This window comes from Lactuca saligna, chromosome 7 (assembly GCF_052625555.1).
Source record: "Lactuca saligna cultivar CGN05327 chromosome 7, ASM5262555v1, whole genome shotgun sequence".
Taxonomy (NCBI): Eukaryota; Viridiplantae; Streptophyta; class Magnoliopsida; order Asterales; family Asteraceae; genus Lactuca; species Lactuca saligna.
In genome coordinates, this window is record NC_136423.1 from 152,897,827 (window position 1) to 152,912,870 (window position 15,044).

Here is a 15,044-nt window from a genome sequence, read left to right on the forward strand (position 1 = left end):
GTTTCCATTTAAATTTAAAGTTTCCTACTAAATCCCAATATGTTTCATCAAAGAAAAATTAACCGATGGTATAATCTACATCGAGAGTTCTTTATTTAGTATCTATTAATTAAACAACCACACATTTCATATTCTTTTTATTACTTGATTACAAGTTTACAACACGTACACTTGCTTTAATTTGGTCCATAGAATAAGGAAGAGACAATACTTGACGACTCCTAAATGAGTTCAAATACTTATGGACTAAAAACAAGTTACTTTAATTTATGAAAAGTGTATAAAAATGAATCGTTCTAGAAAGAAAACCACATCTTTGTTTGTTTTGCCTATTCTGCCACCACTATCGAAATATGTTAACAAACATTACAAATAGAGACAAAAAACGTGAAAGAACAATATGTCTTTATATATTTTGCTACCACAAAAGAAAACTAAAGAAATACGTTAATAAACAAATGTCAACATCGACCACTTTCTGTACCCTTCTTCAACCTTCGTGTATATTTGCAAAAAACTGCAGAAATCTCTGCTATAAAAGGTCATGCAATTGTTATAGCTTTAGTTATTGCATGATGGCTATAAACACTCAAAACTCGACTTTTCTCCCTCTACAAGAGAAAGTGGTCCATAAGAACACAACAGCCCGAGTCATAGAGCTCGTGATTCTTTCCCTTCTTGTTTCCCTACTTATTTATCGAATCGTTTACTTCAACGATCAAGGCCATTACTTCCCATGGATTCTTGCGTTGTTGTGTGAGTCAATGTTTACTTTCACTTGGATTCTTGTTATGTCTACTAAATGGAATCAATGTTCAACCAAAACATACCCTGAAAGACTCCTAAACAGGTAAATTTCAATATGGTTTTCTAGTTTCGATCTTTGAATTTTTTTTCCACTTTAAAATTGGAAAATGAGTCTTAACTTATTAAGTTCTCGGTTTATTGATGGTTTTTTATGCTTTAATGAACAATACACAAATTTAGAGCATTACATCTCATAGTTTAATATTACATCTCATAGTTTAATGGAACTGCGGAATAAGTTGGAATGTCTAGTGATACCACGTTGTCATTCATTAGATATGACGTTCAATAGTTATCAAATTGTTAAACAAGAATAAAAACTTTTTTAATATAAATGATTAACAAATAAATAAATATTTTATAATATATATATATATATATATATATATATATATATATATATATATATATATATATATATATATATATATATATATTTCATTGAACTTTTGTAAAGTTCAATTCATTGTATAAAAAAATAGATATATTATATGGAAAATAAAATTTATATTAAATTTTTGTAGAGTTGAATTCATTGTATAAAAAAATAGATATATTATATGGAAAATAAAATTATAATTAATATAGCAAACCATTACGTTCAAATGCATTATAAATGTCAATAAAATACCAACAAATGATAACATATTGTTTTCTTTATAGTATATCCATTTCAAATAAATATTACTTTTAGTATACACTTTCAAAATGGAGTCATCCCATATTTATATTCCACATGCTTCAACTTTGAGATGACTGTCGCTCAAAACATATATACCCATTTGTTATCAACCTTGTGAATGTTATTTGCTACTTGTGTACAAAATTAGTCATATGAAACAAAATATGTTTCAGTGTAAACGAATCAGAGTTTCCAGCTGTCGATGTCTTTGTAACCACCGCAGATGCCATCCTAGAACCAGCTATCATAACAATGAACACGGTGTTATCTTTGCTAGCAGTAGATTTTCCATCTAACAAGTTATCTCTTTATCTGTCCGACGATGGTTGTTCACCTCTTACATATTATTCACTTATTGAAACGATAAAGTTTGCAAAAGTTTGGGTCCCTTTCTGCAAAAAGTATAACGTCCAAGTCAGAGCTCCGTTTCGATACTTTACTCCCGAGTCGACACCGTTAAAAGATGATTCATTGGAATTCCAACAAGAATGGAAAAAGATGAAGGTAGTAATTTGGAATTTCCGAAAGTTGAAACACTTTCTTAAATTGGTATCTACGTCCCTAATCTTTCAGATTTTTATCTTTTAACCCCCTTTAGTACGATTATTACTTTTATATGACTTCTTGCAAATTTTTATCCAATTTGAAAGATAATTATCGAAAAAGGTTGAAACTTTTTAGATGGGCATTTTCAAAACTCAATTTGAACTCGTAAAGTCGTAATCGTTGGGGTCCTATTGTGTTTTCGGTATATGAAGATCTGTGGTATCCAAATTCGTCACGTCAATATACTGTTGCTTGTCATTATATACAAGTTTTCACGTGCTCTTTGTCTGCGTATGATATTGATTCCAGAACGAATATGGAGATCTTTACAAGAAGATTGAGTTCGCATCCCAGAGGCCCATCCCATGTGATCGTAATTCGGATTTTGCTGATTTCTATAATGTTCACCGTTCGGACCACCCAACTATCATCAAGGTACTATGTCGAAGCATTCCCAAATTTTCTTATAAATGAAGTTACGATGTGTGGCTATAAGGTTAGGAAATCTTGATATGCACCCACTTTGATAGACAGATCCTTTTAATAGCTAAACTATGACAGTTAACAAAAACATGAACACTTAGGGATTTTTAGCAGAGTTAAACATCGTTTTTTATATAATAAACTTCTGTTCTCCTCCAAGTGTTTGACGAAATTCCCCAATGAGATTGACATGTCAGAACAGTCTCGGAGGCTAGCGTTTGTGGTTCAAACGGATCTTTAAGAGATTTAACCATTGTTTTTTATATTATAACCTTCTCTTGCAATCCAAGTGTTCGATGAAATTCCTCAATGAGATTGACATGTCAGAAAAATCTCGGAGGCTGGTGTTTGTGGTTCAAGCGGTGCTTTTAATGTGATAGGGTTGATTTGTTTGATTGCATAACGACATTAGCCACATGGTTATGTCTTAGTCAAGGCTAAAAAATAAGTAAAACAACATGAGGTTTGTAAAACAGGAGAAAAGAAAAAAATAAACATAAACATAACAAACTAAACAATTACCAAACAATATAATGAACGAAAGATAGATTGAAATTGTAATAGCTTCTTAAATCTTTACTCTTATTATAAAAAAGAAGACTTTGACATGATGAAATTAATTGTTGTAGATTATATCTGAAAATAAAGAAGGTAGTCCAAATGACTTACCCCATGTGATATACATCTCAAGAGAAAAAAGCTCCAAGCATCATCATCATTACAAAGCTGGTGCCATGAATGTTTTGGTTAGTAGGCTCTTTAAGCTTTATACAATTTTCATTTTTTTTTTTCTAATTTTATAAACAACAAGAGGAGTAAATAACGTTGTGTAAATGATGAACAGACAAGAGTCTCGGGAGTAATGACAAATTCACCCCTGATGTTGAATCTAGACTGTGACATGTACGCAAACAATCCACAAGTTTTCATTCATGCAATGTGTATGTTTTTTAGTTTCAAGAATGAAGAAGATGCCGGTTTTATCCAATTTCCTCAAGCTTTCTATAACGGGTTGAAGGATGACCCTTTTGGGAATCAACTCGCTAATTTTTATGTGCGTATATTTTTTTTAATCTCTTATTCTCTAGATTTAATCTGACATGACATGACAGGTTGTACTGTGGTTGACATGCATTGTACCAGTTCATTCCAGTCATGTCATGTCATGTCACAAACAAACGACATCCCAAATACAAATTCAAAAATCCCACATGATTTTACTTTTTTAACCTTTTTGTCATGTTTAAATCAGTATCTTGCAAATGGAATATCGGGAATTCAAGGGACTTTTTACGCAGGATCGAATTGTTTTCACAGACGAAAGGTTATTTATGGTTCATATCCAAACGATAAACTAAAAACCGGTATGTAACTATAAACCTTTTTTTTTTTTTTTTCATATTCATGGTCATTTTTTTGATGTCTACACTTTAATTTAACTCTTTATATGTCTTTTCTTGAATACAAAAATATAGATAAAAAAGATCTACATAAAATCTTCGGAAACTCATTTGAATTACAAGAATCAGCCGCCGAGATATTATCAAGCTCAAATTCAAAGATAGAAAGTCAAAGGAGACCATCGAGTTTCATTGAAGCGGCAATTCGTGTTGCGGGTTGTAGCTATGAGTACGGTACCATGTGGGGTACTCAGGTAAACAATCTGATTTACATCTCACATGATACTCCTGGGTGGGGCAGTGTGAGCCAGCTCAGAGGTTGCTGGAAGAATAATTTTTTTTTTTTTTTTGCATATAAACCTAATTACGATAGTTATTTAATAAACTCGCGATATGTTTTTAGGTTGGATGGATGTACGGATCGACAACCGAAGATGTTCTCACGGGACTGACGATCCATGGAAGAGGGTATAGATCCGTCATTTGCACACCCGACCCGCCCGCATTTCTCGGGTGTGCCCCTACAACGTATACATCCGCCAACACCCAACAAAAAAGATGGGCCATGGGGCTTCTTGAAATCTTATTCACTGATAAAAGCCCAATACTTCTTACTATAAAAGGAAACCTTTGGTTTCGACAATCCCTCGCTTACCTATGGCTTAGTTCATGGGCAATTCGGTCATTTTTCGAGCTAATTTACGCGGCCCTTCTGTCGTATTGCATCATCACCGGTTCCCATTTCTTGCCGAAGGTGAACGAGCCGGCTTTTGTCATCCCTGGGGGTATTTTTGTCATTTACAATCTTTACGTGTTGTGGGAATTCCGAAGGATAAATTTGTCATTTCGTATGTGGTGGAACCTCCAAAGAATGGGGAGAGTAACCGCGATGACGGCGTATACGTTTGCGTTTGTAACTGTCGTCTTGAAGCTCTTTGGATTATCGAATATAGTTTTTGAAGTAACACAAAAGGGAGAAAGTAATGATGATGAAGATACTTCCGGAAGGTTTGTTTACGACACGTCACCGGTGATCGTGCCAGGTGTCGCGATTCTGTTGGTGAGTCTCACTGCATTGGTTAGTGGGATGTCGAGATTAGGGGAGGTTGGATTTGGGGAGATGGTTTGTAGTGTTTGGATGATACTATGCTTTTGGGAATACTTGAAAGGGATTTTTGGGAATGGGAAATATAGGATTCCTACATCCACAATTTGGAAGGCGGGAGCTTTGGCTTTATTTTTTGTGCAATTATGTAGAAGATGGTCTTAATTGTTATAGAGGATTTGATATAGATTTATGTTTGTATGATTTGAATAGAAGATGTTGGTTAAGAATCATGTTAGGATTAAAATGGAACATTGTTAATTAAAGCTATATGTTAGTATGTAACAAATTGTTGCATTCATTTGTGGATAAATATGTTAGAAATGAAAAAAATATGTGTATAATACATGCTTTAGGGTGTAGAAATATTACTAATGCATAATCATGAAAAATTACAAAAGGATCCTTTTATGTCGGATGTTTGATTTTGGAAGGTTTCAATTAAAATAAAAAATTTCAAAAGGATCATTTATGTTGGATGTTAAATTTTGGAAGGTTTCAACTAAAATAAAGGTAAATTGCACATACGTCATTCTATTTTTACAAAAATATTATTTTGACACGGTTATTGTTGTTTCAGTTTAGTCGCTAAAGTTATGGTGATCACTTGATCAATTAACATGTTTACCTGCTGAAGTGGCATGTTTGATTTTTTAGTTTTTGGTGATGTGATTTGATGACATGAAACTATTTGGTTATGTGATGTTGAATTAACATGATGAAGTATCAAAAATGAAAAAATAACACAAAAAGTTTTTATTTTTTTCAATGTTAACATTAAGTTTTCAGTTTTTTAAACTTTTTTTTGACACTATTGTTTTGTTCCAAATCGAATATTATATTTTTCCAATTTCGTTTAATGTTAACTATTTTTCATTTGAAATCATATAAATATAATCTTTTATATTTGAAACTATATAAATAAATCTTTTTACAATTAAAAATCATGTGTGTGTATATATATATACACACAAACAAGGTTGTTATATTTCAACCATAATCTAATGTATAAATATATATTGTTTATATGAAAGCTGTATTTTAAATTAAAAATACAATTTTATTACAATCTTGGATGTGTATAATACACAGTCAATAACAAGATATTGTGTGTTTCATAATTTTACATTTTTGCATGAAATAAATATTAAGTTTTCTTGGTTCATATGGTTTTGTACTACTCCATGCATTATGGTTGAAATAACGAATTTTGGAAAATGTTTCCACATGATCCTTGAAATATCTAAGTTATAATTGATATTATCTAACATTTTTTTCTAACAAAAAAATAGGAATTAAAGAGAGAAATCAATCGGTTTTCATAACAATAACAACAACAACTTAATAAGATAAAACCGCACGACAGATGCTAAATAAAATATGAATTTTTTGGTTAAATATTATAATTTTTTATTAAAATCGAACAATTTCCAACTATCACAAATAGATTAACCAACAAACAACTAAATGGTTGATTTAATTACAAATGGCTAAACTACCAAGTTTCATATCAAACATTAATTAGCAATACAAATGATGTTGCAATTAATACTTAATTTTTTTTTTTTTATATATATATATTTGACTTGTATTTTTGTTTATTTACATTCTTAAATTAAAATTACATATTTATATATATAAAATATGTAAAAAATATTTTCCATTAAAATTGCTATAGTGAAAAATATACTTATAATATAAATAATATATTTTTATGAATAACATTATGGTTTAAATAAAAAAATCTTTAATTTATACAAAAAGATAGTTTTAAATGTAGAAATTTTGCTTATACCGTTTAAAATGTAAAATAGCAACATTAAATTAAATTAAAAAAATAATGTTCGTTTTCGAACAAAAAATAGTGTCAAAATAAATAAAAAAAAATAATAATAACTATACATCAAATTTGAAAATAATGAAAACTTATTGTTTTTTGTATCAATTTTTTTTTTCGGTCTTTGACATGTCATCATGACGTGTCAATCATTCGTTAGCTGACCAAGTGGTTAATATTGCAAAAAGTTAATAAATTTGGTGAATAAATTGAAACAAATATCAAAATTGATTTTTTATAAAAATATAATGACTATCGTACAAAAAAGTTCGATGTTTTGTAACTCTACTTCGAATCAAAGCTATTATCAATTAAAATTGGTTGCACATGTCATCATGACGTGTGGAATGCCAAATTTGTTTGTTCTTTTGTCCATATATATATATATATATATATATATATATATATATATATATATATATATATATATATATATATATATATATATATATATAAAGGAGGATTCAATTGAGAAAAAAAAAGTTGAGAATGGGGGAATCATTCTCAGTCACTTATTTATTTTTGCCGCAAAAGCCTCCGTCGTACCAGCAGAAATGGGAAAGAAATAGACATGTGTTTTCGAACAAAACATGTTTCTTTAAACTATGATAATCATTACCTTAATCTATAGAAAAACATAGTTTTTTCGATTTTTTTAATTTTTAAGAAGCTATTTTTATCGAAAAATGATTTTAAATATATCAAAATTCATGATTTTTTATTCTCTACAAATAGACATCCATATTGATATAGTTTTAAGATAAAATAATTTTTTTTTAATTTTATTTTATATTTTCAGCTATCGTTATTCATAAGTGAATAAAAATGAATCAGATTTTTACTACACTACATTCGTTATCCAGTTATGAATAAAAACTATGATTATTATTATTATTATTATTATTATTATTTTTTACAGTTTAAATATCATTCATATATGAATATAACATATAATAAACATAGTATATTCATATTTAAATATTAGACGATGCATTCACTTATGAATATTACATAGTATATTCACTTGTGAATATTAGATGGTATATTCACTTATGAATATTAGATAATATTTTCATATTTGAATATTACATAGTATTACATAGTATATCACATGTGAATATTACATAGTATATTGATTTGTGAATATTAGATGATATATATTCACTTATGAATATTACATAGTATATTCACATATAAATATTATAAGGTATTTTCACAAATATATATAATTTTTATATGTTATTCACATATGAATAACATACAGACTTACATATTTGGTTTTTTGTTTTAATAATCATATACGGAGAACACATATTCATATATGAATATAACGTGCTAATTTAGTTAATGCGTTTCATCAAACAGTTGGAGTGCATACAATTTAACTTTTTTTAAAAATGTTAGAAACATGATATTTTGACTATTTAAATCTACAAAAGAGTAGATTGATAGAGAATTATATGAAATTTTTCAAAAAAAAACGATTTGATATTTTCTAACCTCAATTTTCAAGTTTTATTTGATAATCGATGTTGAATGAATGATATGAATTGGATTTTTGTTGATTATCGATGATGTTGATCTAATAACGTTGGGAGTATAATTAATCATAGATGTTGAAGATCTGATCGTATTTAAGCACAATTGAAGGTTGAATTAAAAGAACCAAAAACGAATTTTTGTTGTTAACTGTTGAACCGTGTTGATTATTGACGAAGATCGATGATTGATTTGCACTGGATGATGTTGATTATGGTTTAATTGAAGAAATCAGGATGATTGTTGAAAGTTGGAGAAGAAATTTGGATGATGAACGATGAATGGGTTTGAACTACAGATACGTATTTGAGATTGAAGGTTGTTCTTATATTTATAAGTTTGCCACCGTATCTTTTTATGCTTGAATAAAATGAGTAGCTGAGAATGATTCCCCCATTCTCAACCTTTTTTATTTTCTCAATTGAACCTACCTCTCTCTCTCTCTCTCTATATATATATATATATATATATATATATATATATATATATATATATATATATATATATATATATATATATATATATATATATATATATATATATATGCATCAACCATTAAGGGATTGATGCTTGATATAGGACATCCCAAGATAAATTCATCTCTCGCTCTCAAACGACAACATCTATGTCATATCAGTTCTAAACAAAACATAAAAGATAATAGAATTGAAAACAGAATTTATAGTGGGAAACCCATAAAATGGGAAAACCCACTTGAAGAACACTATAAATTGATCTCTTTAATTAAAAGGGTTACAAAGGCTAATGATTTGTCCAAAAACAGGAAAAAGAGATGATCTAAAAATATCAACTAACATCCTATATATAAGAGACTATATAAGAATCCTAGTACAACTCTAAAACCTATGAATAGGAATCCTTAACAAAAAACAAAGCCTCGGGGAACAAGGAATTTGACAACTAGCATATTTGTTTTTGGAGCATATTGAATGTGACATCCCCAATTTCACGACCGGAAAAGACCGATTTGTTTATGCTTTGTTCTTATAAAATTAGAGTATTCTTTTGATTAAAAGAGTTGCGGAATTTGTTCCCAAAATAAAAATTTATCAAAACGTTTCTAAAAAAGAATGTATTTTCATTAAATAATAAAACATCGGGATGTCATGTTCGATACAGACCAAAAGCATAAACAATATAAAATAAACCTTACGACAGTTATTTATAACTACTGATCTATAATCCAAAATATCTTGTCAAGTCCACCAACTTATACTCTTGTGCCATCACCTGTAATGTAAAGAAAACTGAGTGGGTCAGGCTTGGAAGCCTAGTGAGCATATAGGGTTTTCAACCAACAATAATACATTTATTATATTCAATTATCAAACAATCAACCCAAATACCCATCCCCATATCTCATTTATTTTCTCAAGGGTTTACCCTAAGAATCCACTATCCTTCATTCATTCATTCCTAAGGATTTACCTAAGGAATTGAAACAAGGTCTATTTGCTACCACGGTTTATACAACAGACACTACGTCACATAGTCATCAGGGTTCATACAATAGGCACAAAGTCACATCATCACCAAGGTTTATCAAATAGGCACGAAGTCACATCGTCACCAAAGCTTTACTTAATAAGCACGAAGTCACATCGTCACCAACTATTCCATCTACCCATGTTCTACCCAACATTTTTGTAGATATAAATACAAGCACAATTTAACTCATTGAACACCCGTATAAAAACATCAATTCTAAGCCTATCTCAAATAGACAAATAATATATAATCCATAGCACGTATTTCACAGCTAATACTTTATATTTATGTGTTAGAAGAAAGTAACTATACACTCACTTGATCAGAAGATGATCGGACAGCACTACGACTTGTAAAAGTAGTATTCTTCAGTAGATCTGGAATATCTTCACAAAAACCGGGCTCCTCGCGGGCAGAGCTTCGGCTCGGGAATTTCACTTCTCGGGATCTTCGGGGCCTCGGGACTTGCTTCGGGGCTCGGGAATGATACCAGGGCTTCGAGATAATTCTTGCACGAAAAACGATGCAAAAACGCGAGAGAAAGAAGATAAATGATCAAATGAATCGGCTGCACTCGACTCCCTTTTATAGGGTTTGGATTTGCGATTTACGCTGGGCGTAATCTTACATTATGCTGGGCGCAATGTGGATCAGCTCGCTGACACCCCCCTTGGATAATATCGAAAACTTATATTTAAATTTAATATCGAAAATACTTAATAAACTTCAAAAATTCATATCTTCTTCATACGAACTCCGTTTTCGACGTTCTTTATATCCTCGCGTAGGTGAGATTACGCTATACAACTTTCGTTTAGACTCCGTCGGCTAATTTTGACTTTATTTTTTATTATTTATTTTTAGTAGGCCGGGACAGGAAAACTCCGTTATAAATTCATAACTTCTTCATCCGACGTCCGTTTTCGCCTATCTTTTTATCGTTTCATTACAATTAACGAGATATTCGATTCTCATTTAGATTGTTTCGGCTAAAAACTGCTCGTTCTCAAATCAAGTATTCGGGCTGCATACTGCTGAGTTGAAACTTAGAAAAATCATAACTTTGTCATACGAAGTCAGATTTGGACGTTCTTTTTATGCATGCTAATGGTTTATGTAACGCCTGTGTTTTTGGGCCTGTCATTAATGATGATATAATAGTCTAGGTTAAACTTTGTAACCCGTTTTGAAATAATAGAAGTGTATTATTTGAGTATTATGTGTTTTGTGCTTAATTGCTTAATTTTGTGGTTTGATTAATTAAGAATAAAAAGCAGCGTCAAATTTTAAGTATAAAATAAAATCGGTATCTTTAGATAATGTTGTAGTAGTTGAAACAAGGTTTCCGAGGATATAAAGAATGCCGAAATCCGAGTTATAACAAAGAAGTTATGACCTGTCGAAGTTTCGCGACAGAACCGACAACGCTGAATGACGTAAAAAGTGCAATTTACGTTAGAGCGATATTTAGCCTTAGTGATCTAAATGAGATTCTAAGATCTCGTTGTTAGTATCAAAGCGATAAAAAGTTAGGCGAGAACGGACGTCAAACGAAGAAGTTATGAATTTATAACGAAATTTTCTGTCCCGGCCTATTAAAAAATAAAGAATAAAAATAAAGTCAAAATTAGCCGACGGAGTCTAAACGAAAGTTGTAGAGCGTAGTCTCACCTTCGCGTGGATATAAAGAACGTCGAAAACGAAGTTCGTATGAGGAAGATATGAATTTTCGAAGTTTATTAAATAATTAATAATTAAATTTCATTATTAAATCTCGGTATTATCCGGAGGCGAGTCACCGGACTCATCCGGAGTACGCCCCGCGTACAGCGAAGAATGTCGACACTCGCACTCGAGGACTTCGGATGACGCATGCGCTTACGTTTCGGAGGCAGTACGCCCCGCGTAAGGCTGTACGCCCTGCGTACTCCGAGGCTCCAGCCTCCTATAAATAGGATGCGAGGCTGTCGAGTTTCTTTGCTATTTTTCTCTCTTCTCTCTCCTGTTTTACCTCGATTTGCGTGCCAGAAGTACCCCGAAGTCCCGGTAATATTCCGAGCCCCGAAGTAAGTTTCGAAGCCCCGAAGATCCCGAGAAGTGCGATTTCCGAGCCGAAGCTCTGTCCGTGAGAAGTTCGATTTTTGTAGAGATCTTCCAGATCTGCTGAAGATTACTACTTCTACAAGCCGTAGTGCTGTCCGATCATCTTCTGATCAAGTGAGTGTGTAGTTAATTTCTTCTAACGCATAATTATGAAGTATTTTATACGAAATACGTGTTATGTGTATAATTTTGTTGTTATGTGCGTGAATGTATATTCACTCTATTTAATCTCATAGATCTGATTTGTTTTCTATGAAATACGTGTTATGTGGGTATGCCTCATCTGTTATGTGAAATATGTATTGGATGAAAATGCTATACAGGTTTTAAAGTATGTATATAAATATATATTTTTATCTACTAATATGTTGGGTAGAACATGAGTAGATAGTTGGTGTGTAATAAACAGATGAGAGGCCTCGATGTTGTTGTTGTTGACCTAGTTATTCAGCGGAGTATGGATAACGACCACAGACTCCTTCTAGATTGTCTCGTGGAACGCTAGCAAGTTCATAACCTATAGGTGTTGTGAACGATGTGTTCACCGGTGTACTCTATCCCCCTCATGGTTGCCTTTAGGATATCTATTGTTAAGGAAACCCCTTAGCAGTAATGTCCGTCCCGATGAAAATCCGAGATTAGGTCCCTTGAGATAAATGTTGTTTTAGGGACGTAAAATGAGGATAACGGGAATGGATAATCGGGATAGTGATTGGTTGGTGAAATTAAATATAATTTATTTATTGTGGGTTGAAAACCGTATATGCTCACCAGGCTCCCAAGCCTGACCCACTCAGTTTTATTTGTATTACAGGAAGTGGCTCAAGGGCGTAAGATGGATGAACCATCAAGTTGTTTTGTTTACAAGTCTGCATATGTATATATTTGTTGAATGACTTGTAATGTTATCATTTATGCTTATTGGTCTGTATCGGAACATGACACCCCAAGTTTTGATTATATAATGAAAATACATTTCTTTTATGAAATGCTTTGGTAAACATTGTTTTATCATGTTTTGTTTTTGGGAACAAATTCTGCAACTCTTTCAAATCAAAATGATTTACTCTGAAATTATTTTAAAAAGCATAAATGAAAATCGGTCTTTTCTGGCCGTGATTTTGGGGATGTCATAGTTTAACGTATTCTACAACTTTCATTTAGATTGCTAAGGCTAAATATCGCTTTAACGTAAATTCACTTTTTACGTCGCGCTGTGTCGTGCCGGTTCTATCGCGAAACTTCGACAGGTCATAACTTCTTCGTTATAACTTGGATTTCAGCGTTCTTTATATGTACGGAATCCTTGTAACATATACTACAACTTAGTTAAGATTATTCATTCTAAATAATCTTTTATCAAAAAGTCATTTTTGATGCTTATCGTCTCTAAATTGACTAGCCCTGATCTACGGGCGTTACATTGAACAAACTCCACCTTGGGACGAAAACAATCTTCAGAAATGTAACCTTCAATCTTCAAGATAAATGAAAAGTGTAGTGTTAAAAAGTCCATGATGACTTAATTTTAAATGGCAACCAAATTTGAACAAAGTTCAAATTTGGTGGTCTGAATCGACTTTGTTAAAATTGAATTGTCGAAAGTCACCCCTTTGGGTTTCCAAAGTTGAACCAACAGAGGAGCCGTAGAAAACATAGGTTTAGAAAAACTGTAAAGATAGTACCACGGACATAGTAAAGACCATTAGTCTTCCACAAATCAACTTTAATCACAATTAGAGAACCTTTTTTGGTCTTCAAAACACTACCTACAACCGACAAATTGTAACTCTTGTTGTCGAAGACGCTCAAGGAGATGAGATTTCTATTCATCATAGGCATATACCGAACATCGGTTAAAGTTAGAATCATGCCATCGAACATCTTGAAATGGATAGTGTCAACGCTTTCAATTTTAAATTGGGAACCCTTAAAACCTCGAATTGACTCAACATTATGAATTGGTTCAAAAATAATGTACCAATATTTATGTGAAAACATATGATATGTGCAAGCTGAATCAAGAACCCAATTATCATCGACACTTCCAGAAACAACAATAATGACTTCTCCCTTGGAATCATCGTCACGAGCGTAGTTTGATGAATCATCATTAGCCTTTGATTTATTTGAAGCATTCCCTCTTTTCTTTATTATGCAACTTATAACACTTAGAAATTTCATGGCTATCTTTGCGACAATACCTGCAATTTTTGTCTTTGCCTTTGCCACGAGATTTGGAACAAATATTTTGACCTCGAGAATCCCTTTCATGTGGACAACCCCGAACAAATAACCCTTCACCTTGCGTACTGCTTGACCTATCATTAGAAACCCTTTTTTTCATCTATTCCTTGGAGTACAAGGCATCATAAACTTTATTCAAAGTAAGAAAATCATGGTTATAAAGAATAGTATCACATATATTCAAATATGAAGTCGGAAGAGAACATAAAAGGATCAATCCAAGGTCTTCCTCATCAGACATGATTTCCAATCTAGCCAAATCAGAAACAATCTTTTTGAAGTTAAATATGTGGCTAAGCAAGTCTCAACTTTCTTGAAGTTTGTGTAAGAAGAGTTTTTGCTTTAAATGCATCTTACTTGCGAGATCTTTTGACATGCATATTGACTCACGTTTTAACCAAATAATAGCTACAGTTTTCTCATTGAGCAATTCTTGGAGAAAATTAGGGATAATGACTTAAAAGGGTAATATATTTTTCGATTTGTACATATTCTGTCACTGAGTTTTTTTTTTTCCGTCCACATTTACCCTTTAAACTTGTTAAACAGTACACATTCAGTCCTTATGATCGGTTACTCCAGGTTAGTCAGGAAAAATGACTTAATAGGGTAATATATTTCTCATTTTGTACAAATTTAGTCCTTAATATTTTTCTACACAAGTAGTCCTTATTATTTTTTGTTTCAAAATAAGATATTTTTTGTTTTTGTACCCACTCAATACTTATTAATGATTTCTTTATGTTTTTCTCACGACATCTTACGTGTGACAGTCATTGATGAGGT

At 31.7% G+C, this 15,044-nt stretch overlaps 1 protein-coding gene across 1 annotated transcript; it reads left to right on the forward strand.

The window, feature by feature from the left end:
* Nucleotides 1-457: 457 nt before the first annotated feature.
* Nucleotides 458-5,336, forward strand: LOC145004163 (cellulose synthase-like protein H1). The gene is made up of 8 exons (XM_078963053.1): nucleotides 458-850; nucleotides 1,663-1,993; nucleotides 2,345-2,470; nucleotides 3,148-3,264; nucleotides 3,363-3,572; nucleotides 3,771-3,882; nucleotides 3,994-4,172; nucleotides 4,322-5,336. Exons 1-8 carry the CDS (start codon nucleotides 459-461, stop codon nucleotides 5,186-5,188), a joined length of 2,334 nt encoding a protein of 777 aa, XP_078819179.1. The 5' UTR covers nucleotide 458; the 3' UTR covers nucleotides 5,189-5,336.
* Nucleotides 5,337-15,044: the final 9,708 nt, after the last annotated feature.